The sequence below is a fragment of the Gopherus evgoodei genome, chromosome 1, assembly GCF_007399415.2.
Source record: "Gopherus evgoodei ecotype Sinaloan lineage chromosome 1, rGopEvg1_v1.p, whole genome shotgun sequence".
NCBI classification, from domain to species: Eukaryota; Metazoa; Chordata; order Testudines; family Testudinidae; genus Gopherus; species Gopherus evgoodei.
Window position 1 is genome coordinate 148646959 of NC_044322.1, and position 25853 is coordinate 148672811.

A 25853-nucleotide genomic window follows, 5' to 3' on the forward strand; every position below is an offset into this window, starting at 1 on the left:
TGATTTTCACCTCAAGACAAGTCAAGGGCTAAATTCACCAAAGGCAACTGAGTTGTCTCCTCATACAAAAGTGGGGATTTCCCATATCTACAGACTACATCCATTTAACACATAAGTGAACTGGATCACAGAAGTCTTGAGACTTGATGAAGGTCAAATAAGAGGTCAGTGGGAAGAGCATGAACCAAATCTAAGAATTCTGACTCCCTGTCTCTTTCGCTAGCTGCTCAATCCATTGCCTTTCCCCACATTTGTATTATACTTGTATATTGAAAATATGACATGGCTGAGATGCACCATGGCAAATTCCAGGACTTTAACACAATCATATTCGTTTTTGTCAGGGTTATGAGCAGAAAGCTTTTGCTGATTGGCTATCTTGATATTGCAAGTTCATAATAAACCTCATGGAATTAAACAAGTATGAACAGCATAATGCCCAACACAGCATCAGATGTGACCTCAGGGAATGCTGAAGGAGCTCAGCTTCAGGATGACAACATGGTGGCTTCTCCAGACTGGAACAGCGATGCCCAGAAAGATGATACTGATCTGAAAGAAAAAGAACAATCTGGCATGGGCCATGGTTGCTGGAGCCAGGGAGCCAAGACTCAGGGAACCACTGGGGCAGATAACTAGCTGAAGTTTGCAGACTTTGCTCAGTAAGGAGAATGAGGATGAATCCTTAAAATATTCCAAATATAGACTAGGGGGGTCAGTTGACAGCGTATTGTCTCTTGCTTCTTCTGAGCCTTTCAACCCACTTGAAAGGAAGACATTGAGATCTAAGCAATCACAGTGTGCTTTGGCATGTTCCTCAAGCATAGCTGAAGAAGGCACATATGGAAGACATAAACCAACAGCAGATACTACTCCGGATATTGTGGCTGATATAATAGGTGATGAAGTTGATTTCAAAATGCCTGTTCAGCTGATTAGTAATAATAATAGTCCAGGTGCTACTCACAGCATGACTTCCAGAGACATTTACTCCCAGATACACACTGGACCAGCAAGTCATGGTGAAGCTGCCTACTTAGAACATTCTCCAGATACTGCATCTTGTTTGCTTGCACCCTGCCCAAGGTCAGAGGGGCTTTCAGAAGCTGGGATGCCAGATGGACAAGCAGTCATCTTAGCTAATCCGCAGAATTTGCTTGATTCAGATGAATCGCTGATGTTGTCAGAGACAGAAATAACAGCATCACAATGCTCCTCTAATGGATCCTTTGCAGTAATGAATCAGGAAAGTCCTGGTTTAAACCATGGGATTAAGATGATTGCAGCATTGTCAAAGAGCGCATATAGCAGTGGCACAACATCATCTGCAGACAGGGTTTCTAACATTCATAAGGTTAAAAGCATACGTATGTGAGGATGCTGAGAAGCAGTGCATTTTCTATTGAATACAGGAACATATTAAACTCAAACTTTCATGGTCTGAGGGACTGGAACTGGAATAGAATGCTTCCACCCTAGGTTACTGTTAAAATACAGATCACGTTGCTAGTGGATGGAATTTCCAAAATCATCTGAAGGAGTTAAGTGAAGAGCTCCTACTGGGTTTCAGTGGGAGTTGAGCCCCTAGCTCTTTTGGTGACACTTGAAAATCCCACCCAATGATTGAATGTTTTATCACTTGGCTATTCGGTGACCTCTGTGGTCCCCACTCCTTGTACACAGAAGAGCTCAAGAAGCTACTAACAACTGGCTTTGGTTGGCTGTCAGCTAAGAGGCCAAGAATTGAACTAACCTCTTGTACCTAGTGGTACAGCAAAAGATGATTTCACCCAAACTGCCTGGAGCAAATAAATTCATGGGGACAGTTGCATAGTGTGCTGTTCCCTGTCATGGGAATAGACAAAGAACCTGGGACTCCAGCGCTGCCATTTGTCAGCCCTAAATTCCCATAAACATTTTAAAGTCATGAAACCATATGTAAATCTTGTTGTCAGCTCTCCCTGCTGCCTCTGCCTAACTAGCTAAAATGTTTTTTTTCTTCTGTTTTTTTTTTAATCCATACATATATTCTCTTAAATTGAGAAAAATCCACTCATTAAAAACAAAAGGGAAGGGAATAAACAGCTTCTGTTCATCTCCATTTCTAAAGCACACAGCAGGAGGGCTTGAAAGAAAGAATGAGCCTTTACAGAGAGGCCTGCTGTCTCTCACACCAGAAGCAAAGGAGGATGGAGGTAGGGAGTGTGCAGGAAAAGCCAAGGATAGATGTGGGAGCAATATGACACACTTAGAACAAGGGGGAACGGGAAGGGGGAAACATCTTTACAGTAGCTGCTCATCAGTATTGCAGGGGTCAGGTAAGGCTGCAGAATCTTCTTTACACTTAATAGCTGCTACACAGGGTAAAAAGTGCAGATACTCTTGTTAAGGGCTATGTGTGGAGCGGGTTTATTGTGTGTGTGTTGATGGGCATAAGGAAGGAGAAGCTACTTTACAGAAGCAGTTCAGGGCTGCACTTGGGAGTAAGGAGCACTGCAGCATGTCTTCTTGTTCAGAGATCGAAGTAGGAGTCAGGGCTTCTAATTTGCCATGTCCTACTGCCTGCCTCATCATCCACTGTCTGTGCAAAGCTGGGCTTAGGGAGAAAATTAAACTGATGCTGATTGTACCAAACCAAAGCAATGTAAATCTATTTATTACTTGACTATTTTTAGTGATGCTCGTGTTAGCAGGTGGTGACTGGTAGATTTTAAAACAATACTGTGATCAAGGGGTAGAATACCGTTAACAACCAGCTTCATTATAGTTATTAGTACATGAACAAAGAGAGTTACCTTCAGCTTCGCTCTAAGAAATATAGTTTACTGAACAAAGAGAGTCAACACAGGAAAAGAAATGCAGGGCCTGGTTTTCTCATTTGCATTTAGATTCCTTTACATTAGTCTGGCAGTGAAAAGGGATCTTCAGATGTGCTTTATTTACATTCAAGGCTACTTCAAGCCTCAGTGTAAGTGAGAATCAGGCCCCTAAATTTCAAGTTACTAATAAAGATTTATTGAGAGTAGGGCTGTCAAGTGATTAAAAAAAATTAATCGTGATTAATTGCACTGTTAAACAATAATAAAAACATTTAATTATTTTGGATGTTTTATATATTTTCAAATAAATTGATTTTAATTACAGCACAAAGTGTACAGTTCTCACTACATTTATTTTTATTACAAATATTTGCACTGTAAAAAAACAAAAGAAATAGTATTTTTCAATTCACCTAATACAAGTACCGTAGTGCAATCTCTTTATCGTGAAAGTTGAATTTACAAATGTAGAAATATATACAAAAAATAACTGCATTCAGAAATAAAACAATGTAAATCTTTAGAGCCTACAAGTCCACTCAGTCCTATTTTTGTTCAGAAAATTGCTCAGACAAACAAGTTTGTTTACATTTGCAGGAGATAATGATGTCCCCTTCTTGTTCACAATGTCACCTGAAAGTGATAACAGTTACATCTGGCAAGTTATTTACATGCCAGATGTACTAAAGATTCATATGTCCCTTCATGCTTCAACCACCATTCCAGAGGACATACCTCCATGCTGACGATGGGTTCTGCTCAGTAACAATCCAAAGCAGTGCAGATCAACGCATGTTCATTTTCATCATGAGTCAGATGCCAACAACAGAAGGTTCATTTTCTTTTTTGATGGTTCGAGTTTTGTAGTTTCCACATCAGTGTTGCTTTTTAAGACTTCTGAAAAAGCTCCACATCTCATCCCTCTCAGATTTTGGAGGGCACTTTAGATTCTTAAACCTTGGGTTGAGAGCTGTAACTATATTTAGAAATCTCACATTGGTACCTTCTTTGTGTTTTGTCAAATCTGCAACATGTGCTGCGTCATCATCCAAGACTAACATGAAATATATGGCAGAATGAGGGTAAAAGAGCAGGATACAATTCTCCCCCAAGGAGTTCAGTCACAAATTTAATTAACACTTTTTTTTAACAAACGTCATCAGCATATTAGCACATCCTCTGGAATGGTGGCTGAAGCATGAAGGGACATATGAATGTTTATCATATCTGGCACGTAAATACTTTGCAGTGCTCGCTACAAAAGTCCCATGTGAATGCATGTTTTCACTTTGTTGTGACATTGTGAGTAAGAAGCAGGCAGCAGTATCTCCCATAAATATAAACAAGCTTGTTTGTCTTAGCGTTTGGCTGAACGAGAATAGGACTGAGTGGACTTGTAGGCTCTAAATTTTTGTATTGTTTTGTTTTTGAGTACGGTTATGTAACAAAAAAATCTACATTTATAATTTGATCTTTCACAATAAAGAGATTGCACTACAGGTGAATTGAAAAATACTGTTTCTTTTATCATTTTTACAGTGCAAATATTTGTAATAAAAAAATAAAGTGAGCAGTGTACATTTTATATTGTGTTACAATTGAAATCAATGTTTGAAAATGTAGAAAAACACCCAAAAATATTTAATACATTTCAATTGCTATTCTATTGTTTAACAAATGTGATTAAAACTGTGATTAATTGCAATTTTTAAAATCACGATTAATTTTTTAAAGTTAATTGTATGAGTTAACTGCGATTAATTGACAGCCCTAATCGAGAGTAATGGCAGTAATTGCCTGTGTACTATTAACTCAAAAGAAAAGCAGTGAAGAGCACACACACTCAAGAGACATATTATATATTTAGGAATAGAGTAAATCGACCTGGCACTAAATGCTGCTGTTGCAGACGATGGTATAAGTCCCAGCCTATTGTGAAAGGTTCGATTTGGTGGTATCCCAAACAGCATGAGCAGAAATTCTCCTTTGTTATAGGCTGACAATCACCCTGCACCGTGCCCTTTTAAGTAGCTGGATAGTACACAAGTTATGATTATAAATGTTGGAGACGGCCAAAATTAGAAATGGCTCTCTCAGTTTAATGAGTCCTGCCCCTTCTCTGTACATTGAAGTGATGATCAGATTTTGCTACAGAGTGACTGTTCAGACCCTCTAATCCCCCTGGTATTGACTGACATTTTTAATGGCAGGCCACAACTGCAGCTGCTCCAACAGTCTTGCTGGCTGAAGCCTCATCTCTTGTGCTTTGTGTCATTTAAAGCCTAACACAAAGGGTGATATGGATGTAAATGGAAGGTAATGGCCTCGCACAAGGAGCTTTGGGGATGCTGAATTTGGGATGCAGGAGCACAGAGTGACTAACTAGGACAATGAAGGTAAAATGAAAGAAACAGCTGTTAAATTTGGACAGGGATTAAAACAAAAAACCTGAAATACAGTCTTTGTGCACAAAACAATAAAAGAAAGGGGCCTTCTTGATAGCAGCTTGTCTAAAATAAGCCTTGTGTGTGTAAAAACCAGATAAATCATTCCAGTTGCTATTGAGAGTCTGACATAGTATGATGTTTGTGAGATTATATGCTGATGCCTAGAAGATGTTTTGCAGCAAACAGTGTTTAAATACCCTGAATACTGATTATCTGCCAGAAAAATACATTTATAATTTGATCTACTTAACAGTCATTACCTTCAGGGACATTTTTGGTTCAACAAAACTGTTAAACCACTGCAGAAGTTTCAGACTGGTTTCTTTTCTCATCTTGAATGCACTATGTTACTCCAAGATCCCACTTCTATCTATTAATTCTTTTATGTTGTATTTATATTTAGTCTTTGAGATCTAATTTTAATGGCTCTTTGCTTGTGTAACTGTTTATTCAACTTTAAAAGTTTACCCTATACAAATGTAAGTGACAAAAAGAAAAATATAATCTGTATCATAGAAATATAAACATTCTGAAACTATACTTCTTGTTAACGTGTTCGTTCAGATACACCAACCAGCCACTAATTATGATATATCTTATAGAGGTAACAAGCTAAGAATTGTTTCCTGACATTTAAAATACCATATTTCACTGGGTCAAATGGTAAATGGTTCTTCTATTTCAGCTACATGGTATATTTTTAATACATAATTTAACATATGAACTCATTCATTGTATCTGTGGTCTCAGCTGCTTTAGAGCTCTCACTTTGCTGCCAGCAGCAGACTGTTAATAACTAGAATACCCTCTATTATACTTTAAAAACTAGGCAACAGAGACAGAAGAATCTCAGGATATATCCATGCATCTGCTGCAATCCCTGGTTGAGAGAGCAGAGGAAATTAATCAGCTCACAAAGAAAGTGTGGATTGAGAACCAGCAGCAGTTGGAGGAATGGTGCCTACTTTCTGCAGAAAATGAAAGATTCAAAAGGGAGGTAAAAGGATTTTGCTCTTTTTTTTTTTTTTTTTTTTACTGTGCCTTTTCTGCATCTCAAGTGTGTGATGCCTCATTCTGGTAAAAATAGCTGTGAAATCCTGAAAAGGGAATGATGTGTTCATGCAAGGTTTGTTTTGGAATCACAGAATCGGAAGAGCGTAGGGCTAGAAGGGACCTCAAGAAGTCATTGAGTCCAGCCTCCTGTGCTGAAGCAGGAGAAACTGAATCTAGACTGCCACCAACCTGTTCTTATAAACCTCCAGTTATGGGTTTCCACCAACTCCCCCTCCCCCCAGAATCCTATTCCAGAGCTAACTACCCTTAATTTTTCCTAAAGTCTAACCTAACTCTCCCTTGCTGCAGATTAAGCCTGTTATTTCTTTCCTTCCTTCAGTGGACATGGAGAACAACTGATCACAGTCCTTTTTATACCAGTCCTTAACATATTTGAAGACTGTTATCAGGGCCCCCTCACTCATCTTTTCTCAAAACTAAATGTGCCATTTTTTTTAAACCTTTCCTCATTATGTTTTCTAAAACTGTTTTCATTTTTGTTGCTCTTCTCTAAACTATTTGTCAACATCTTTCCTACAGTGTGGCACTCAGAACTGCACACAGTACTCCAACAGAGGCCTCAACTGTGCTGAGTAGAGCAGGACAATTACCTCCTGTGTTTTACATACAACTATCCTGTTAATACAGCTCAGAATGATATCAGCCCTTTTTGCAACTGCATCACATTGGGGACTCTCATTCAATTTGTGATCCACTATTACCCCCAGATCTTTTTCAGCAGTACTACCACCTACCCAGTTATTCTCCATTTTGTAGTTGTACATTGCACTTTATTTAATTTTATCTAGTTGATTTCATGCCAATTCTCTAATTTGTCAGTCATTTTGAATTCTAAGCTTATCCTCCAAAGTGCTTGAATTCCTCCCATTTTGTCATCATCAGCAAATTTTATAAGCATACTTTCCACTGCATTTTCCAAGTCATTAATGAAAAGATTGAACAGTACCAGGCCCCGGCCTGACCCCAATGAGACCCCACTATGTACACCCTTCCAGTTTGAGAGTGAATTGATAACTTTGAGTATGGTCTTTGAACGAGTTGTGCATCCAACTTTATAGTAATCTAATCTAAACAATTTCCCTAGTTTGCTTATGAGAATGTCACGTGGAACTGTGTCAAATGTCTTACTAAAAATCAATATATATCACCTCTATTGCTTCCACCCCACCCATCCCATCTACTGCATGGCAACCCTGTCAAAGAAGAAAATATAGGATGGTATTATATATAACAGCACTTTAAAAAATGAGAGACAGCTAGAACAGAGGACATATTTCTTTAGTTTGATACCAGTAATACAAGTTGATGTAGTAATGCTGCACTTAACATTCCTGCTGCTAAATGTCTGTGAAATTAGTCACCTGCCAATATTGTATAGAAGTGAAACCTCTGAATACATGCAGATAGATATGATATGTGTTGATATGATATATCAACATGTGAAAGATATGAAATGTATTGATATTGCACATGCAATTCTTTGTTATCCACATAATCCTTTGCCTCTGTCTTTTGTGACCAGTACAATTCAGCTATATTTAATACGATGTCTGGGCAGAACCTAATCCTAAGAGTTGGGAACAAATCTTTATAAACTACTGATGATTCCAGATTTGTTCCTCTTTTGAAGATATCCAAAAAACAGTAATTATATAATTGGAGATTAATTTGTTGATATTAGTCCTTTTTCTCCACTTTGCCGTCCCCAGAATAGTCACATGAATAAACAGATGGTTGCAAAAATCAAGGATGTGTCCATGTAGGTATGGGTTTTTGTCTCAATAGCAAGGCAGTTAATTTTAGATTTGATGCTGTTGCATTGCATATACTTTGGTGTGATAGCTTTTTACTGAATGCTACATGTTCAGTGGGCAAATGTGATTAGATTTTTTTTTTCCTAACAAGCAGGGTGTGTTTAACAATTATATATGCAGATGAAAGATCAGCATGTAAAAGTTCTTTGAATCGGCCCTTTGAACTCTGTTACCTGATTCATTCAGTCACTGCAACTAAATGCAACTTGAGCATGGAATGTCCTATGTAACTCCTTTGAAAATCTAGTCCATAATTCCCATTAATGAGAAGTGCAGCTATGTACATGTATTGAGTAGAGAATATACCTTGCGGGCTTAGTGTCAACTAGATTTGAAATATATACACACACACACACACACACACACACAATTTAAAACCATCAGTTCAAGGCCTGGTCCTGTGTTCCCTGTGAGTTGTCTGTTTGACAGATTTCAGGAGTGCTTCCTTTTTGGTGGTGGTGGTGGTGGGGGTGTATGTGGCGGGGAGAGTGGCAGTGTTAATTGCTCCCTGCTCCTGGAGTTCAGATGCCTGGTTGCCAGCAGGTTGTGGCCCACTGGTCATGGTCAACTGTCATAAAAAAGAAAATCATAAAATTAGTTATTCAATATCCTCAATTTCATTTTTGAGAAATGATGTGGTGAGCTGAAGGAGGTATTTGAATCAGAAACTGCTGCTGGGTAACAGAAGAAAAGAGGGACCCAAAGAGTCTAGAGATCTTCAGAAGAAAAAAATAAGACAAGTGTTATAAAAAAAACTAAGCTAACAATAATAGAGAGAACCATTCTTTCACCATGAACTGTGTTTTAGCGGGAAGGACACATTGCACACACGTGCTCCACCTCACAAAGAAAAGTCTTTTAGCAAAAGGTACCAATGGGCAAATTAGTGACCAGTAGTGGCTTCTTTCTACTCCTATTGAAGTCACTGGGAAAACTCCCATTGGCTACTATGATGCAATCAGGGCCAAACTGCACTTTTGGGGCAGTTGAAGGCCTCCTGTCTTGCAGTATACTTGGAACTGTGCCATTACTCAATCAATGCACACTCTGTTGCAACTTATTGGAGCACACAGTGCCCACTCCTCTGATACCCCTCCTCCCCCCCTCTTTCTAAAGAAGACATGCCTTTATACATTAATGTGATCACAGACATACATCCTACAGAGCTTAGGAGACATGATTATTTTGGACCACTTGCTGTTGAAAATGAGAATTTGTCCTCGGTGTATATTACCCATTGATAAAAGGTTTTGATTGAGTGATACCTGGAAAAACAACTGACATAACCCCCTTAATGACTATTGAATGCACTCTGTAACAGTAATGCTGTGCATAACATCAAGCAGGCAAAGTGAAAAAATGTTATTTGAAATACATTCAGTTAAGTTGATATAAGGATCAGTCCTTGAATAAAATCAAAATTAATCGTTTAGCTGCAGAATATTGTGAAGTAACATTTAAAGCAGCAGCAATTACAACAGCTATTTTTTCATCCCGTTTCCTTGCCTCTCTGTTTCGCTTATGTGAACAAACAAACAACTTCAATCAAAACCCTAGTGTAAATTGGTGGTACTCAGGATCAGAACGTACAGCCATGCAGCTAACACCAGCGAGGAATTTCTTTTAAAAGGGCTGTAGCAAATCTGGGTCACGGGAATGAAATGCTTTAGAAACAGATAATCTGGGCTCTTCACTAGACAGATGGCAATGCCAGGAAAGGAGATTAAAAATAGTTTTGAACTGTTGAGCTGCTGCAGATTCATGGTCAGAACAGACGAGGCTCTGCAATACTGAAACTCAGAGCAGCTTCGCATTTTTATTTACTAAGGAGCATAAGAATGAAGGAGAACAATAGGGAGACACATGGGGTGAAGAGTAAATGTATGCATAATAATAAGAATGAAAAGAAAACTAAACCAAGTAATAAAGGGAAGAAAACTCTGGAAATTTCCTTGGTAATAAATGCTAAACAAATGGATTTCATTAGCAGGAGGCAAGGAGTTTTAAGGAAAAGATGGCAACCCCCAGTCACCTCAACTTGGACCACAACTCAGCTTTAATACTACAGCAGCAAATTGGTATGAAGCAATGTCATTTTATCTGGGTCTGTTGTTCCTTTTCTTTGTTGAACACATTCACAGATTAGCACATCCTTTTTGGCAGGACATCTTTTACCCAGCAGTTAGAAGCTACAGTAGAACCTCAGAGTTACAAACACCAGAGTTATGGACTGACCAGTTAACCACACACTTCATTTGAAACCAGAAGTACGCAATCAGGCAGCAGCAGAGACACCTCCCCCCCCCCACACACACACAAAAAGCAAATAAAGGACAATACTGTGTTAAATGTAAACTACTAAAAAATAAAGAGAAAGCAGCATTTTTCTTCTGCATAGTAAAGTTTCAAAGCTGTATTAAGTCAATGATCAGTTGCAAACTTTTGAAAGAATCATCACTTTTTGTTCAGAGTTACGAACAACCTCAGTTCCCAAAAAGTGTTCATAACTCTGAGGTTCTGCTGTAGCTTAAAACAAGGAGCTGAGGCAGAATTTGCTAAATGACATATGGGTATGAAATGTCACTGAAAAGTCTGAGGACCACTGGTCTAGGCACATGATTACAGAAAATACATGTAGTTATATTATCCAGGTACTATCTGAGAACTTACTCAGACCTCATCACCATTGTACCAGACAATCATCATGGCATTTTCCCTCACATCTCTCTTCATGATGTAACAAAATATTTCCCCCAGTTTACAGTGCAGATTAACTGATTATGCAAAATCATACAAGGAGCCTGTGACTTGTATGTAAACCCATCCCGGTCTAGTGCCCTATTCACTAAACCATGTATTTTGCTTTATATTGCCACATTAAATGCTATGAGTGTAGTACCGTGAGTGATGGAATTTAGTTGTAACTCTTACTAACATTAAAGGGAGCCACACGTCAAAACTCTTAGCTAATCACATTGAGCATTTATTCCTGGTACTCAACCTTGCCCTCCATTAACATAACTAGCTAATCCAATATTTGTAAAATAACTCTACAGTACAAAGGAAAAAAGACTATTTAGAAACTTAATGGATTTTTTTCCCCTTGAGCTTGCTACTCATTATTTCTCTCCTCTAATACACAAATAAGGAATCACATGAGCAAAAACAGTGGCTGCTAAGGTAGCGTTTCCACCTGGGAATGGGCAAATTTTAATCAGTAGAACTTCCTACTAAGACAGACCTCGATCCCCTAAACACGTACTTACTAAACTCTAGGCACATTAATAGTTTCATTGACCTCAAGGGGACTGCTCATGTACCAGCAGTTAAGCACCTACATAAGTGTATGCGAGATTAAGCCTCAAGAAACCTTCTCTGTATTCAGCTTCATGTTGTCTTTCATTCCATCTATATTGCATTGGAAAGACACTATATATGTTTGTTCAGTATTTATTAAGCATAATATTCAGCACTGGCTAAACATTAAGCACTTCTCAAACTTCACTGCACCACAACCCCCTTCTAATAACAAAAATTACTACAGGACCCTAAGCCCAAGCCCCGTGGCCCTAGGTGGGTGAGGGGGGAAGGGAGGCTGGGACAAAGCCAAAGCTGAAGCCCTAGATGCAGGGGGTTGTAACCTGAGCCCCAGTGCCCAGGGCTGAAGTCTTTTGGCTTCAGCCCTGGGCCTGAGCAAGTTTAATGCCAGCTCTGGTGACCCCATTGAAATGGGGTCATGACCCACTTGGGGGCCTGATCTACAGTATGAGACCCACTAACCTCTAATCCCTTTGCCAGAGATGCAGCTACATTTTATTACCCACCCTCCCCACCCCCATTTAAAGAATTGCCCCAGGCCACAGATGGATTTAGTGTCATTAAGACTTAGGAGTTCTCATTTCCTAATTGGATGCTCAGGGCACTAGGCTTCAGCTCTTTCTCCCTAGGAGTGCATTGTCAAAGAAAGAATAAGAGGTATGTTTCCCTTTTGACATATCTAGTCAAAGTCACACATGCTGGTACATTTGTTTTACAGCGAGTCTTAAGAATCAGGTCGGTGATCTTCTGGAGGCCAATGAGGCTACTGTTCTGGAGCTGGCAAATGCAGACGAAGAGATTTCACAACTGAAAAATGAAATGGCTCAGTTAAAATCTGAATATCTACAGAAGATAAAAGAATCCAAAGAAGAAAATAATCTTCTCAAGGAAATGGTAAGGAATCTCCCAGGCCCGAGAAAGCCTAGCTCAGGAGTAGCTCTGAGCCTCATATGACAAACTTCAGAAGTTTAAGAGCCGGGACACGCCTGCCCTGGGGGGGAGGGAGGTCTTGAGGTTTCTGCCCTGTCTTCCGCCCCACAGGTAATACCTTCAGGGGGTCAGGGCTTTAGCCCTGCTCCTACTGAAGCCCCAAGACTCCCCACCCTGCTGGGCAAAAGCGAGAGATGACATGGGGTGGGGGCATGTAGGGTCATGTACCACCTCCCCATCTTTGCAGAGTTTGCTGGCTCCACTTAGTCACATGCTGCTGCCAGGCTCCCTCCATGCATGGCAGCTGCTGAAGCCAACATGCTGGGAGTGGCAGCAGCAAACACTTGGGAGCTGCAGGGAGGGGCCCACTGAGAGTAGAGAGGGGTGTGCTTGGGTTTGGGGGGCATGACTCAAGCTGTAGGGGGAAAACCTTTAAATTGTGCATCTGCCCCCTCAGCAGGTACTAGTCATCTCTGGCAGAAGCCCTTAGCACCATCACGCTGCTGCAGGGCAGAAACCCCAAGCTGCCCCCACCCCAGATCGGTATGTGGAGAATGGGCAGGTGTGGGGCTCTGCAAGCTGCATTTCAACTGTAAAAGAGCCACATGCTGCTCATGAGCTGCGGTTTGGCCATCCCTGGCCTCGCTGCTGGCTACTTACTCAGAATATGGTGTATTACGGGCAGGGCCGCCCAGATGATTCAGGAGGCCTGGGGTCTGTAGTGCCGAATTGCCACCGAAGACCCGGCACTTTGGCGGAGGGTCCCAGAGCAGAAGGACCCCCTGCTACCGAAGACCGGGAGCGGAAGAAGCTCCGGGGATCCTGCAAGAGTTTTCCAGGGCCCCTGGAGCGAGTGAAGGACCCCGCTCCAGGGCGCCCCCAAAAAACTCACAGGGGCCCCTGCAGGGCCTGGGGCAAATTGCCCCTCTTGCCCCCCACACCCCTCTGGGCGGCCCTGATTACGGGGAAAGAAGGGTGATGCAAAGTTGTGTAAGGAGAACGTGCACTGGCAGTGCTAGCTCTGTAATACAGTGGGAACAAAGCCAAATGGAATTTGAATTTGGATGCCTAGAGTTGCTCCAGCTTTCTCTTCTGGCTGATGGACAGCGTGTTACTGGCAAACACAGGAAAAAGCCACATCCAGCCCCATAACCATTCCATATGTGACCTTCTGGAAAGAGGAAGAGGGGGAAAAATGAGCAGAGCCATAAGGGGATGTGGTCTCACAGGACTGTCCCTTCTCACAAGAGTCCTTTTCATTTTGTTGCTTTTTTTGGCTAACCAAATGGAGACTTCTGTGCAATTTAATGCATAAAATATATGTACAGTTATCTTGTATTGTAGCAAAATGAACCAAGGAGAATATCTGGTTTATCAAACAGACTCAGGCCTGTGCATTCTCTTTCCTCCCACTCCCACCATGCTGGCTTTGTACTGTGTTTTTTTATACAGTACCTCGAGTCCTTACAACAGGACATCAGCTCCATCTCATTGATAACAGAAGTGTACAGTAATTAAGCCCTGATCCGTCAAGTCTTTACTCCTGAGAGCAATCCAATTGAAATCAATTCCTTCATCACATGGGATGGTCCCTGTGCGTATGGGTTGTAGGAGTAGGTCCCTAACTGTAAGAAATGTCCCAATATTGACAAAGTAGCTACTTTAGTAAAACAAACTTGTTTTTCGTAGTATTTATGAGCAATCCAGGGCAATATGGTTATATTTCAGTTCCAGTTTTAAAGAACAGCACTGAAAGCTACTGGGAAACATCTCCACATCTTTTATGGCTATAATAAAATTTGCTTTCAGTTTTAAAGGTAGGCAACGTAGTATGAGGATTTCATGATACACTTGCTGATTTGTATGGCTCATGAACACATGTACATTTCTCTCCTTGGTTGATAGATTATTAGAGTCACAGCCAGCCTGCGCTTAAATAGTTTAACCATATTTTGCATAGTACCCTGCTATTACTCTATTAGTATCATTGTTGTTATATTTCAATCATTTTTTTTTTATCTTATAGGCTTTCCTATACTACTGCAACTTCCCAAGCTATTATTTTTGCTGTGGAAAGCATGCAGGTAGAATTCAAAGCAATTCTATGAATTATTTTAACTCAGATCTATATTTAAATGAGCATTACAAGAGTCAGAGAAGATGCATTTGACTTCAAAAGCACATTTAAGAAGTTAGCTTCCACTCTTATGTCTATACTTTATTCTCTCTCTCTCTCTCTCACACACACACACACACACACACACACACACACAGAGTTTCTCTCTCCAAAATATAAAATCTCACCACAGTTACCCTCAAGGCATTATCTACATGCTATAAGGCAATGAAATAATTCCATGCCATTTTTATTTTAAAGATGAACACAGTGAGCAAGAGGCACGCTCCACTAGCAACCTATCAGAACCTGCATGAAGAGATTTTTCAACTAAGACGCGAGTCCAGGAGGTTGAGAGAACTCTGTCACCAACTAAATGAGGAAAACCACAGACTGAAAGAAGAGCTATGGGATGTTAAGAGGGAATATGAACGGCTAGCAGAGATGGCAACAGCCAGAAAGAAAGGTAAAGCAGGCAGCCCCAAAATATGTCATTTCACAGTTTATTTCTCAGGCTCCTTAGAGGTCTAGGAAAAGACAAGCAATGAAATGCATGACACTGATGCATGGCATCTGAAACATTTTAATGAGTCTACTTGAAATGATTAGAGTTTAAATAAAATGCTTCTTCACGAAAAACATGTAGCTCCCCTGTACAGCATGTGATATCCTATCATTTTGGAAGTAAAATATAGAGCAGGGTGTTCTAAACCCTGTTCTGTATTTTCTGCCACCGTGAAGTACACTGTTTTACCCCAGGCTCTAATAAGAACAAGAGCCATAAAACAGTGTCTTGGTGAAATGTAATGCACTCTTGTTTTATTTCTAAGACTTCAGCTTTTACTGGAAAAACAGACTAGTCAATTTGTTTTGATTTCAGTCATTACTCTTCTTCCCTTTATTGTATCGTGAATGTGGTGCCTTGCATAAGTACACAATTTACAACTAGGGCTGTATACGTCAGAACAATTTTTCTTGTTATGATTGGAACTCTGTGCCATACCAATCACACTTGAGACTGTGCAAATGCGCCTTTACAGGATGGATGTTATTCAGTTTGAATTCTATAATGTACCCAACACCCCAAGGGCTCAGGACAGCCAATAGCCTTTCAAGACAGATTTTGGGCCTATAGAATGGCCCCATAATCTTATTTGGTGAACTTTCTGCTGCTCTCATTTTAAACATTCCACCTCTTTGAAGGTGCAGTTCACCTTTAGAAAAGTTCTGAGCCCCAGTTTGAATGGTCTTCAACTAATGAGAGACTGATTGAAACCAATTGGAAAACCTGTGTGTGTACAAAGGGCAAAGCAGGACGTACCAATGGTCCAGCTTGAAAAGTCATTGGGATGGGAGAGTGAAGGACAGCTATGCAAGAATGAATAGACAAAGAAATGGCACCATTCTGTGCATACAGAAGCTGGTTCAAATGCTCATTAGAAAGCACTAAAAAGTTATAAATGAATTAGATATTTAGTTTTTTAGATGGATTCTATCCCTTCTGCCATTTACTGAGAGGATACATTTGCGCCTCTGGAAACCTTATTCATAAGAGAAGAGCTACTGAGCATGGCAGCATGCACACATTCCAAAGGTTCCACATATTTGCTGCATTGAAGGCCTTGATTCAGCAAAAGCCTTCAACACATCCTTGAGTGCAGAGCTAAAGCCCCATTGGCAAATGAAGGCCAAGGAAAAGGTTGCAAGAGGGAGATGACTATAAAGGGAAAATGAAGGATGGAGAGGAACAGGAAGAGCAAGGCTTATACTGGAGGGATAAAAGGAAGGAACAAGACAAAGCAAACAACCAATCAATTAGCACAGTGCACATGGATGAAAATGGTAGGAATTTGGATAGATTTTAGCAATTAGAGGTGTTTCAAATCCTTCAAAGATCAATACCTCCTTCCTTTACAAAGTTTAAACTTAATTTTCAGAAATCAGCCCATTTATTTTTTCATTTCATTTTTATTATTCGAAAATGGTCATTAATGTAAAAATTGCCATCTCATGCCAGCGCTTTTTGAATCTCTAACAGGCGTAGGCAACCTATGGCATGCATGCCGAAGGTGGCATGTGAACTGATTTTCAGTGGCACTCACGCTGCCTGGGTCCTGGCCAGCAGTCCAGGGGGCTCTGCATTTTAATTTAATTTTAAATGAAACTTCTTAAACATTTTAAAAACTTTATTTACTTTACACACAACAACAGTTTCATTATAGACTTATAGAAAGAGACCTTCTAAAAATGTTAAAATGTATTACTGGCACACGAAACCTTAAATTAGAGTGAATAAATGAAGACTCGACACACCACTTCTGAAAGGTTGCTGACCCCTGCTCTAAAAACTGTCCTGAGAAAAACCAAGTAGTGAAAGGCTGGTAATTCAACAATAGACATATTGACAGTATAAAAAATAAACTCTGCATTCAACTACTCTTTTTAGGCCAGACCACAACATTAATTCCTTGGACTGATCTTTGCAAAAAAGACACACAGACTAGAATTCTATCATCAGTGCAGTATGGGTAAGTCATGGGAGAAATGCATGTAATCTTTTTCTATTACCTTATTATGCTAACCAGGGAATGACACTATAAGCAAGCAGTACACATTGAGAAGAAATGAGTCAAACTGGACATGGTGGGAAAAAGCTGCATGAAGTGTAAAATAACAGTATCACCACAACAAACAATTTACCTCCCCCCTTATCAGAACAGCAAGTTGCACTCCAGCCTTTACAAGCCCCTTTTGTATTTTGTTTTTGTACTGAATGTCCATCTATGCTGAGCAATTCTATAGGCACACAGTTTTTACTACCTATACAAGTAGTGAAAATACATAATAGATGTATCTTATTCAGTTTCCCACCCACAGAATGTGATAAATTGTACCTTGTAGTCAAAAATCTGCTTTAACCAACCACCATGTCAGAATCCGTTCTGGATAGGATGTGCTAAGATTTGAGCATTTCTGATAAGGTGGTATAATTCTCTCCAAGCTGCCATCTGCTTTCAGCAGCTTTGGAAATCTTTGTTGTGATAGGAGCCGTATACGAAAAGAAAACACACTAATGTCATGATCCCTCATGTTCTTTAAAGAGCAATAAACGATCAGTGGTAGTGTTTTCCCATCTTTGCTCTTAGCAGGAAAGAAGGTTCACAAACAGATGAGACGAATGGAATTCCCAGCAGGAGAATGGTGTCTATACTCAAAGTTTACAGCCCCCGTGCATGTGATGGTAAGCGACGCTGAGTTTGCAAATTGCCATGCTGGGATTAAAATATAAAACTAAATCTTAAATTGGGCCGTCACTGTCTTGTGCTTCGGTAATAAAGGTGTGATACTGGGATTCTTAGCTGTATTTCCAAAAACTTCCCAACTGAGATCTTACTGGGTTAACATGCATGTGCAATGAGCTCTGTGCGGGCTCCCTATGCACAGCTCATGACAGGGCTATGGTGTGAAACAAGTGAAATGAGGAGCCAACAAAGGATCCAGATATGGCGGCTACCATTTTGTCTTTCTGATGAAGAACTTTACTGTTACAGTGTGTTCCTTACCAGCACCATAAGCAGTAAGTTTAAAAACACACAAACAAGCAGATTTTTTCCCCTTAGACATTTTATACCCTGTAACTTTTATGGTTTGAATATTTCCCTCATTTTTTAATTTGTTTAACACCAGGTAGCCTAATGCCCACATTTTTAAGCCATCCACACTGCAGTTAAAGTTAAATGATCCATAACCAATGCTGAGATGCCTTGGTCTACAAGAGGTGATAAGCAGGAACTTCTCTTTTGCTTTCTTACCTTCATCACTTTTATGTGCTGTTCCTGATAGTAGAAATATTGCTTAAGAATGTATAGGATACATGGTCCTGTACATCAGTTTAGAAAACACTGATATACAAGTGATTTGTGACGTGAGTTTAAGTATGTTGTTTTCCTATTGTTTCACTGCTTTCTGCATTAGAACGTTCAAATTTAAATAAACACATTTACAGGCAAAAATTACATGTGTAAGTCTCAGAGAATGGAAAAAATAGCCTCTTAAAAAAATTGCTTAGCCTAGTATATTCTGTTATTAATAAATAGAATAGTAATTGTACTAGTAAGCCTGAGATTCATCATAAGCAGCTTAGCTTTTCTGTTCTTAATGTATCAAATTCCGCTTTCTGTTTAAAACTAAGATCTGCTCCACCATCCATGATGGTGGCTGTTAGGTGCTACACCATTACGAACAACATAATAATACATAACTATTAACCTTTAGTAATTTTTACTGATCAAAATAGTAATTGCATCTTTACAGTAATATCTAGAGCTGGTGAAGTCAATATGAGCAGGCCTTTTTCTTTCTTTCTTTAGAAAGGCAACAAGAATGTTCTAAAAGCAATGCCTCCTCAGTGTCTATGAATAGTGAGTCTACAGAGATTCTGATCACTGGATACCATGATACAGGCTTAAAGAAAGAATCTAAGAGAAACACAAAAGGTACATTTTTTAACTACATACTGATTAGAGTTGTTCATTCAAACTCTCTCCAGGTCAGTTGATGCTTTTTCTATTGCATTACATAGAATTTTTATTTCCAATACCTTTTATATCAGTATATATTCTACCTGAACAGAAGAGTTAATTCTGTGGTCAGAACCCTGCTGCTGGTTAAATAATCTTGCCATATTTTCACAGGCAATCTACTGTTGTCTTAATATTCAAACAAAGCATTGTGACTGCCCTTTACTCATATTTTTGGGAAATATTTGTATCAGAATGATCACTGCTTCTCAGCTGGGATTACAATAGTACTTTTTTGAAAAAGCTGAATATTCACAATAGCAGTCAAACATGTTCTCTGACATATACAGTAGGCTCTGGGGTTCAGATGCTGCATTGACAGGTATCCTGCAAGTACTTTAGATATGGAAGCGTGTTGTACAAATAATATCAAGGAAGCTTTTAGCTTTTAAAGTAAATACTAATTATTTAACTTTTGTAAGTATTATACTTACTTATACTCTGTTTTCCCTAAGAAAAATCCACAAGAGGAGCCTCACTGTACCATCTTTGTCCACCCATAGAAGAGGCCAGAGACCATACATGACTTGGGATCTTGTAGATCACAGGGGATCCTGCAGGAGCCCATACCCATCTGCATGGAAGTTTTGCAACCCTGCACCAGCTCTGGTGTTGGTGGCTCCTTGGCAGCACAGCCCCAGATTGATTTATTTTTTTGATCAACTTCCTCAGGATTGTGGAGCTCAGTCTCTGCCCTTCCCCCAAGCCTTCAAAGGGCAGGGGGGTGTAGTGGCTGTTTCTTCCTGGAAGGCCAACACACAGAGGTTCCCCTACGTGCATTGATCCATGGGAGATGAGCTGTTTGGTAAGAAAGGATCTGATTAATAGGGATGGCACACCTGCTGTTAGAGATTACTTAGCTTTGTAGTGTCATCTGGAATTTCCAAATTCATAGATCATTAGCCTCTTTTTTCTTTTAATTACACAAAGTTAGGGCTTGTGAAATGCTGGCTCTTTCATTCGGGAGACTGAATCTGCTGAATCTACATGACTAGTAGACAGGAGCAGTGGCTGTTCAAGTTCCCCGCACTTCCTTAAAGTACTTCAGCAAGGTGCTAGAGACCTACTACTCTCTGTGTATGAACATAATTCCAGTTCAGTTAGCCTTTGGACCCACCTTTGAGACTACCTGTAGCGCTGCCTCTTGTGATGATAGGATATTTAGTTTATTAGACAAATCAAACATATGACCATTAGAAATTGAATTGTGTCCGCAGTTAAGTTCACATAGGTCAGCTGACAACCACTTTTGCTCTAAGCTGGAATTGAACCAGGGACTGGTATTGAAGGACTTCAACTATCATTATGAGACATTCTGTTGATGCATCAGTTTGTTACTTCCAGACAGATGACTAAGTTGCCATATGTAACCAAGTTTGGTATAAATTTCTGAGGATACCTTTCTAGTCTTTGGTTTAGAAAATCAAACTATATACAACTTCAGTGCACCCTCTGACCATGCTGCGTTTTTTGCTGCTTTCAAGATGGTGCATGTGAGGAGATCCCAGAGCCGTGTGATGATGATTTGTCTGCAGCCAGTCAGCAAAATAGAACATGTCATCAGAACTCTCTACAGCATGATGCAGATGTAACAACGGGCAGCCTCTCTGTAATGGATACCTGCAGTAAAAGTGCCATGAGCAGGTAATTTAGAATTAAGCATTAATTACAATTAATTATTGAACTTAAAGCAAGAAAATTTTGCTAGAAATTTTAAGTTTTCTAATCCTATTAAAAATCTATTCTAAAGTAAACCCTACCCCAAGCAGAGCTTTCTATTACCTGGAAAGGAAGAAGAGGAAGAGACTCCATGAAGTCTACTACAGACTTGGCTAGTAGTAATTTGCTTTCCCAGAAGATGCTCAGAAGCTTTAGTGATGGGCTACAGTATAAAACCTTAACATAGAGATGTTGATGAGCACATCCAGAAACATTTCAGCTGTTCAGGCACTGGTAGAATTAAGGTCTCCCTCTCAATTTAATTTTCAGTGAAAAGAAATCCATGTTTAAATCTGCTTAGGAACATGTGTTGTGTAACTGGGCTAGCTTCCCATCTTTGCCCTCACTTCCTGAGGAATTAGGAATGGTGTGTGAGGTTGAGGGCCTGCTTGTATGGCCACTTTCTTAAGTCACTATATTGTTAAAAGCACTTAGTCTCCTGACACTCACGCCAGCGGCCTCCCATGTACAACAGCCATTGTTAAAACGTCAGCTAAAATCAAGTCACCATCCTCAAGCAAAGACCCAACTGTAATGGTAATGATATGCCTTCCAGAGTTCCCTGATGGGCTACACTTTGTGGCTTTGTCAAACCAATGGGTGAAGTGGATTTAGGGGTTCAACACATCCTGCTTCTAGTTTCTCAACAGACAAGTTTATTTGAATCACCATGGTGGAGCATGAAGAGATAATCAGCCATCACCCAAAATGGCAGGGCTTTAGTAGATCAGAACCAACACTGTGAATTGCTTCTGAAAACTACTTTATAACTAGTACAAGACTACAGAGGACCTGTGTAAACCATACTATGCTAAAAGCACTTTAAGTAAGCAACCACCCACTTACTAGAATTCTCAAATGGGCAACCCTGCATAGGGAGCCACTGGTGTATGGCAGAGCATCAGCTAGTGGCAAAAGCTTGGATAAATGCTGTGAGGTCCACCTCTGACAGGAAAAGTCACAACTTCCAAGCTAACTGTAGGTGAAAAGACCCTTGGCTACTGTGGAACCCAGAGGCAGTGGGAAATTCAAATATGAACCTCAGGTACAAGATAGGCATCCCCTTACAGTAGATGTTTCTTCATGCCCATCAGTATCATCTTGATTCTCATCCACAAGATGTTTCTGTGAATTTGCTCCTCTGCCCTCCTTCTAAGATAGGATCCTCTGAATGTTTATAACTATTAATGTTTTTCACAAAACTTATCTCAAACAAGAAAACTAAATTGTACCTCACTTGCTTTGTGTACTGTGCCCTTATCATACATCAAAGTGTTCTTGCTTAACTAAAGAGTATTGCAGGTTTCACAGCAGCCAGCATGACTTAGTCTTGACCAAGGGGAAGAGTATCCAGGGCCATTTAGTCGTTGGACTCAGGACATGAGTTAAAGGGTGTCCTTTTTCTTGTTGTGAGGGGGACAGCTGTTCATTAGGAACTGAACAGTTATTTCACACAGGCCAGTAATAAGCAATCAGATGATGATGATAGTATTTGGTTACTACCAATCAGGGCTGAGATTGAAGTCATGGCCTCATAGTAGATCAATTGTGTTATCTAACAATTCTTCGAGAGAGATGTCCCTGTGGGTGCTCCACTTCAGGTCAAGGTGCGTCCCAGCACCTTCAATCGGAGATTTCTACAGCAGTACCCCTACGGGTCACGCATGTGCTGTGCCTGCCTCTCGAGCAGTCAGTGTTCTAATAGAACGTGCACAGCCCGGGCTCCTCAGTTCCCCAAGGATCAGTCCTAGGACCAATCCTATTCAACTTACTCATAAATTCATACAATTATCTGGGGAAAAGGGGTAAACAGTGAGGTGGCAAAGTTTGCAGATGATACTAAACTGATTAAGATAGTTAAGACCAAAGCAGACTGTGAAGAACTTCAAAAAGATCTCAGAAAACTAAGAGATTGGGCAACAAAATGGCAAATAAAATTTAATGTGGATAAATGTAGAGTAATGCACATTGGAAAAAATAACCCCAACTATACATACAATATGATGGAGGCTAATTTAGCTACAACTAATCAGGAAAGAGATCTTGAAGTCACTGTGGATAGTTCTCTGAAGATGTCCACGCAGTGTGCAGAGGCGGTCAAAAAAGCAAACAGGAATCATTAAAAAAGGGATAGAGAATAAGATGGAGACTTATATATGACTTATATATGTTGCCCTTATATAAATCCATGGTACTCCCACATCTTGCGTACAGATGTGGTCTCCTCATCTCAAAAAAGATATACTGGCATTAGAAAGGGTTCAGAGAAGGGCAACTAAAATGATTAGGGGTTTGGAACAGGTCCCATATGAGGAGAGATTAAAGAGACTAAGACTTTTCAGCTTGGAAAAGAGGAGACTAAGGGGGAATATGACAGAGGTCTATAAAATCATGAGTGGTGTGGAGAAAGTGAATAAGGAAAAGTTATTTCCTTGTTCCCATAATATAAGGGATACAAAATGAAATTAATGGACAGCAGGATTAAGACAAATGAAAGGATGCTCTTCTTCACACAGCACACAGTCAACCTGTGGAACTCCTTGCCTGAGGAGGTTGTGAAGGCTAGGACTATAACAGGGTTTAAAAGAGAACTAGATAAATTAATGGAGGTTAAATCCATTAATGGCTATTAGCCAGGATGGGTAAGGAATGGTGTCCCTAGCCTGTTTGTCAGAGGGTGGAGACGGACAGCAGGAGAGAGATCACTTGATCATTACCTGTTAGGTTCACTCCCTCTGGGGCACCTGGCATTGGCCACTGTCAGTAGACAGGACAATGGGCTGGATGGACCTTTGCTGACCCAGTATGGCCATTTTTATGGCCCTGATATTGAATGAAGTCTACTGGCTCCCTAGGTGGCAACCTTACCTACTGCACTATGCCGGTGCACTGAAATGCTGCCACTGACCAACAATCTTAATAATAAATGCCTACAAACCCACAACAGCCATGCTCCAAGCCCACTGATTGGATGGACAGGCAGCATTCTCATTGGTTAGCTGGCCTATACAAAAGACCCCAATAGGAAAAGGGCGCTGTCTGAGCAATAGAACATTGCCTATTGGTTGCTGCCTTTCCAACCCTGCCTCACCACCTCACCTGACCTCCCCTTCCTAACCTGCTGACCCAGCGTCATGGATTTGATCATCTGACTATTGAGCCATGTGAGAATTCTGACCACTTCCCTGGACTGCCTCTGATACAACTGACCTTCTGGCTACCCAACCACCTGCATACACTTGACTACTGTTCTGAACTACCGCCTACCCCTCCTTGGCCAACAGGCATTACACATGGAAAGGGTAAAGGAGTGCCCCGTCACACAGCTGGTAAATTTGGTGTTTTTCTTTGTATAAAGGGTTTAAAAAGGGACATATGTAAAGTACTCAGTGCATGACCCTCTGAACTGTCCTGGCATATGAGACACTTCTTTGAGGAAGCCTTAGATGAAGGAATATCCCAGTCCTGACAGCTTGAAATGTCTCTTCTCTTTCCCGAGAGAACATTTCTGCTCTTAAAAATTTACATACAGCAAGAGTGGGAACTCAACGACATCATTCTTTCCAACATTTTCCAAACCTGAGGTTATCCGCAACCGGATCTATTTGCCACAGCAACAAACAAAAAATGTCCAACATTCTGTTCCAGAGCAGGCCTGGGGAAACACTCACGGGCAGACACCTTTATACTCCCATGAACCGAAACACTCATGTGTGCGTTCCCACCAATGCCTCTATTGCACAGAGTAATTCAGAAGATACAAACAGACAGAGCCAACATCATTGTCATAGCTCCAGCATGGCCCAGACAACCGTGGTACCCCTTCCTCCTACACATGTTGGTCAAGCCACCCATCCCCCTTCCCTTACTCAGCAACCTATCACAACGCCAGGGACAACTATTTCACCCCAATGTACAATGTCTCCACCTGAAGGCCTGGCTGATCAATGGTTTCTAATGTGGAGTTAAAATGTTCGGACCAAGTGCACACTGTCTTGCTACACAGCAAAATATACAACACGCACACTACCTACCTGCATAAATGGAAACGATTCACATCTTGGTCTGCTGACAAACAGACCTCTCCGGTTTCTGCTTCACTCCCACTGATACTGGATTACCTGTTACACCTTAACACATCTGGCATCTCTACGAGCTCACTCAAGGTCCACCTTGCGGCAGTCACCGACTTCCACCATAAGATTGACAACATTACGGTCTTTGCCCATCCAATCACCAAAAGGTTCCTGAAGGGTATCCAGACGTTATACCCGGACTTGAAACCGCCTGCTGCACCTTGGGATTTACCCCAGTCCTCAAAGCCCTGATGAATAAAACCCTTTGAATCAATGGCTACTTGCTCCCTTCTCCAGCTATCCATGTGAACGCCGTTTTCATAGCAATCATCTCTGCCAGATGAGTAGGAGAAATGGGGACACTTATGGTGGACCCTCCATATACCACACTCTTCCGCAACAAGGTCACACTCTGCACACATCCAAAGTTCTTACTTAGATATACTCTTCCTTTCACCTCCATGAACCTCCCAACATTTTCCCCAAAACCTGACACTAATGCCTTTGAAACAGTAATTCACACTCTTGATGTTTGCAGAGCATTATCCTTTTACCTGGATAGAACAAAACCATTTAGGAACCCACCCCCCCCCCAGACTTTTTGTCTCTACTACTCAGTGCCCACCGGGAAATGCTATCTCTACACAGAGACTTTCCAAATGGATTGGTGACTGCATATGCCTTTGTTACCAACTCAGGCAAATACACCCTCCTACATCAATTAGGAGACACTCTACCAGAGCTGTCTCCACCTCCACAGCCTTTCTCCGTAATGTCCCACTGCCTGACACATGCAAGGCAGCTACTTGGGCATTGAACCTTACCTTCGCCAATCACTACGCTCTCATCCATACTGCAGCGTCCGACACAAATGGGTAGAGCTGTCTTGTCAACAGCCTTCTTGCCTCATCTGAAGTCCCAACCATCCTAAAGGGTACTGCTTTTCAGTTACCTGGAGTG

At 40.7% G+C, this 25853-nt stretch overlaps 1 protein-coding gene across 3 annotated transcripts in view; it reads left to right on the forward strand.

Moving 5' to 3' along the window:
• The window catches only part of LOC115657440, a 61130-nt gene that overhangs the window by 28469 nt on the left and 6808 nt on the right, over positions 1–25853 (forward strand). Inside the window, exons 1-9 of one of the 3 annotated variants that reach the window (XM_030575303.1) lie at positions 5049–5215; positions 6096–6263; positions 10142–10232; positions 12191–12366; positions 14780–14984; positions 16965–17046; positions 17665–17759; positions 18889–19014; positions 20583–20742. In XM_030575303.1, coding sequence (XP_030431163.1) covers positions 5210–5215; positions 6096–6263; positions 10142–10232; positions 12191–12366; positions 14780–14984; positions 16965–17046; positions 17665–17759; positions 18889–19014; positions 20583–20742 — 1109 coding nt within the window. In that variant the 5' untranslated portion in view covers positions 5049–5209. Of the gene's footprint in view, positions 1–5048; positions 5216–6095; positions 6264–10141; positions 10233–12190; positions 12367–14779; positions 14985–16964; positions 17047–17664; positions 17760–18888; positions 19015–20582; positions 20743–25853 lie in introns of those variants that run through there. The other 2 variants (XM_030575313.1, XM_030575322.1) reach the window with 2 other exon arrangements.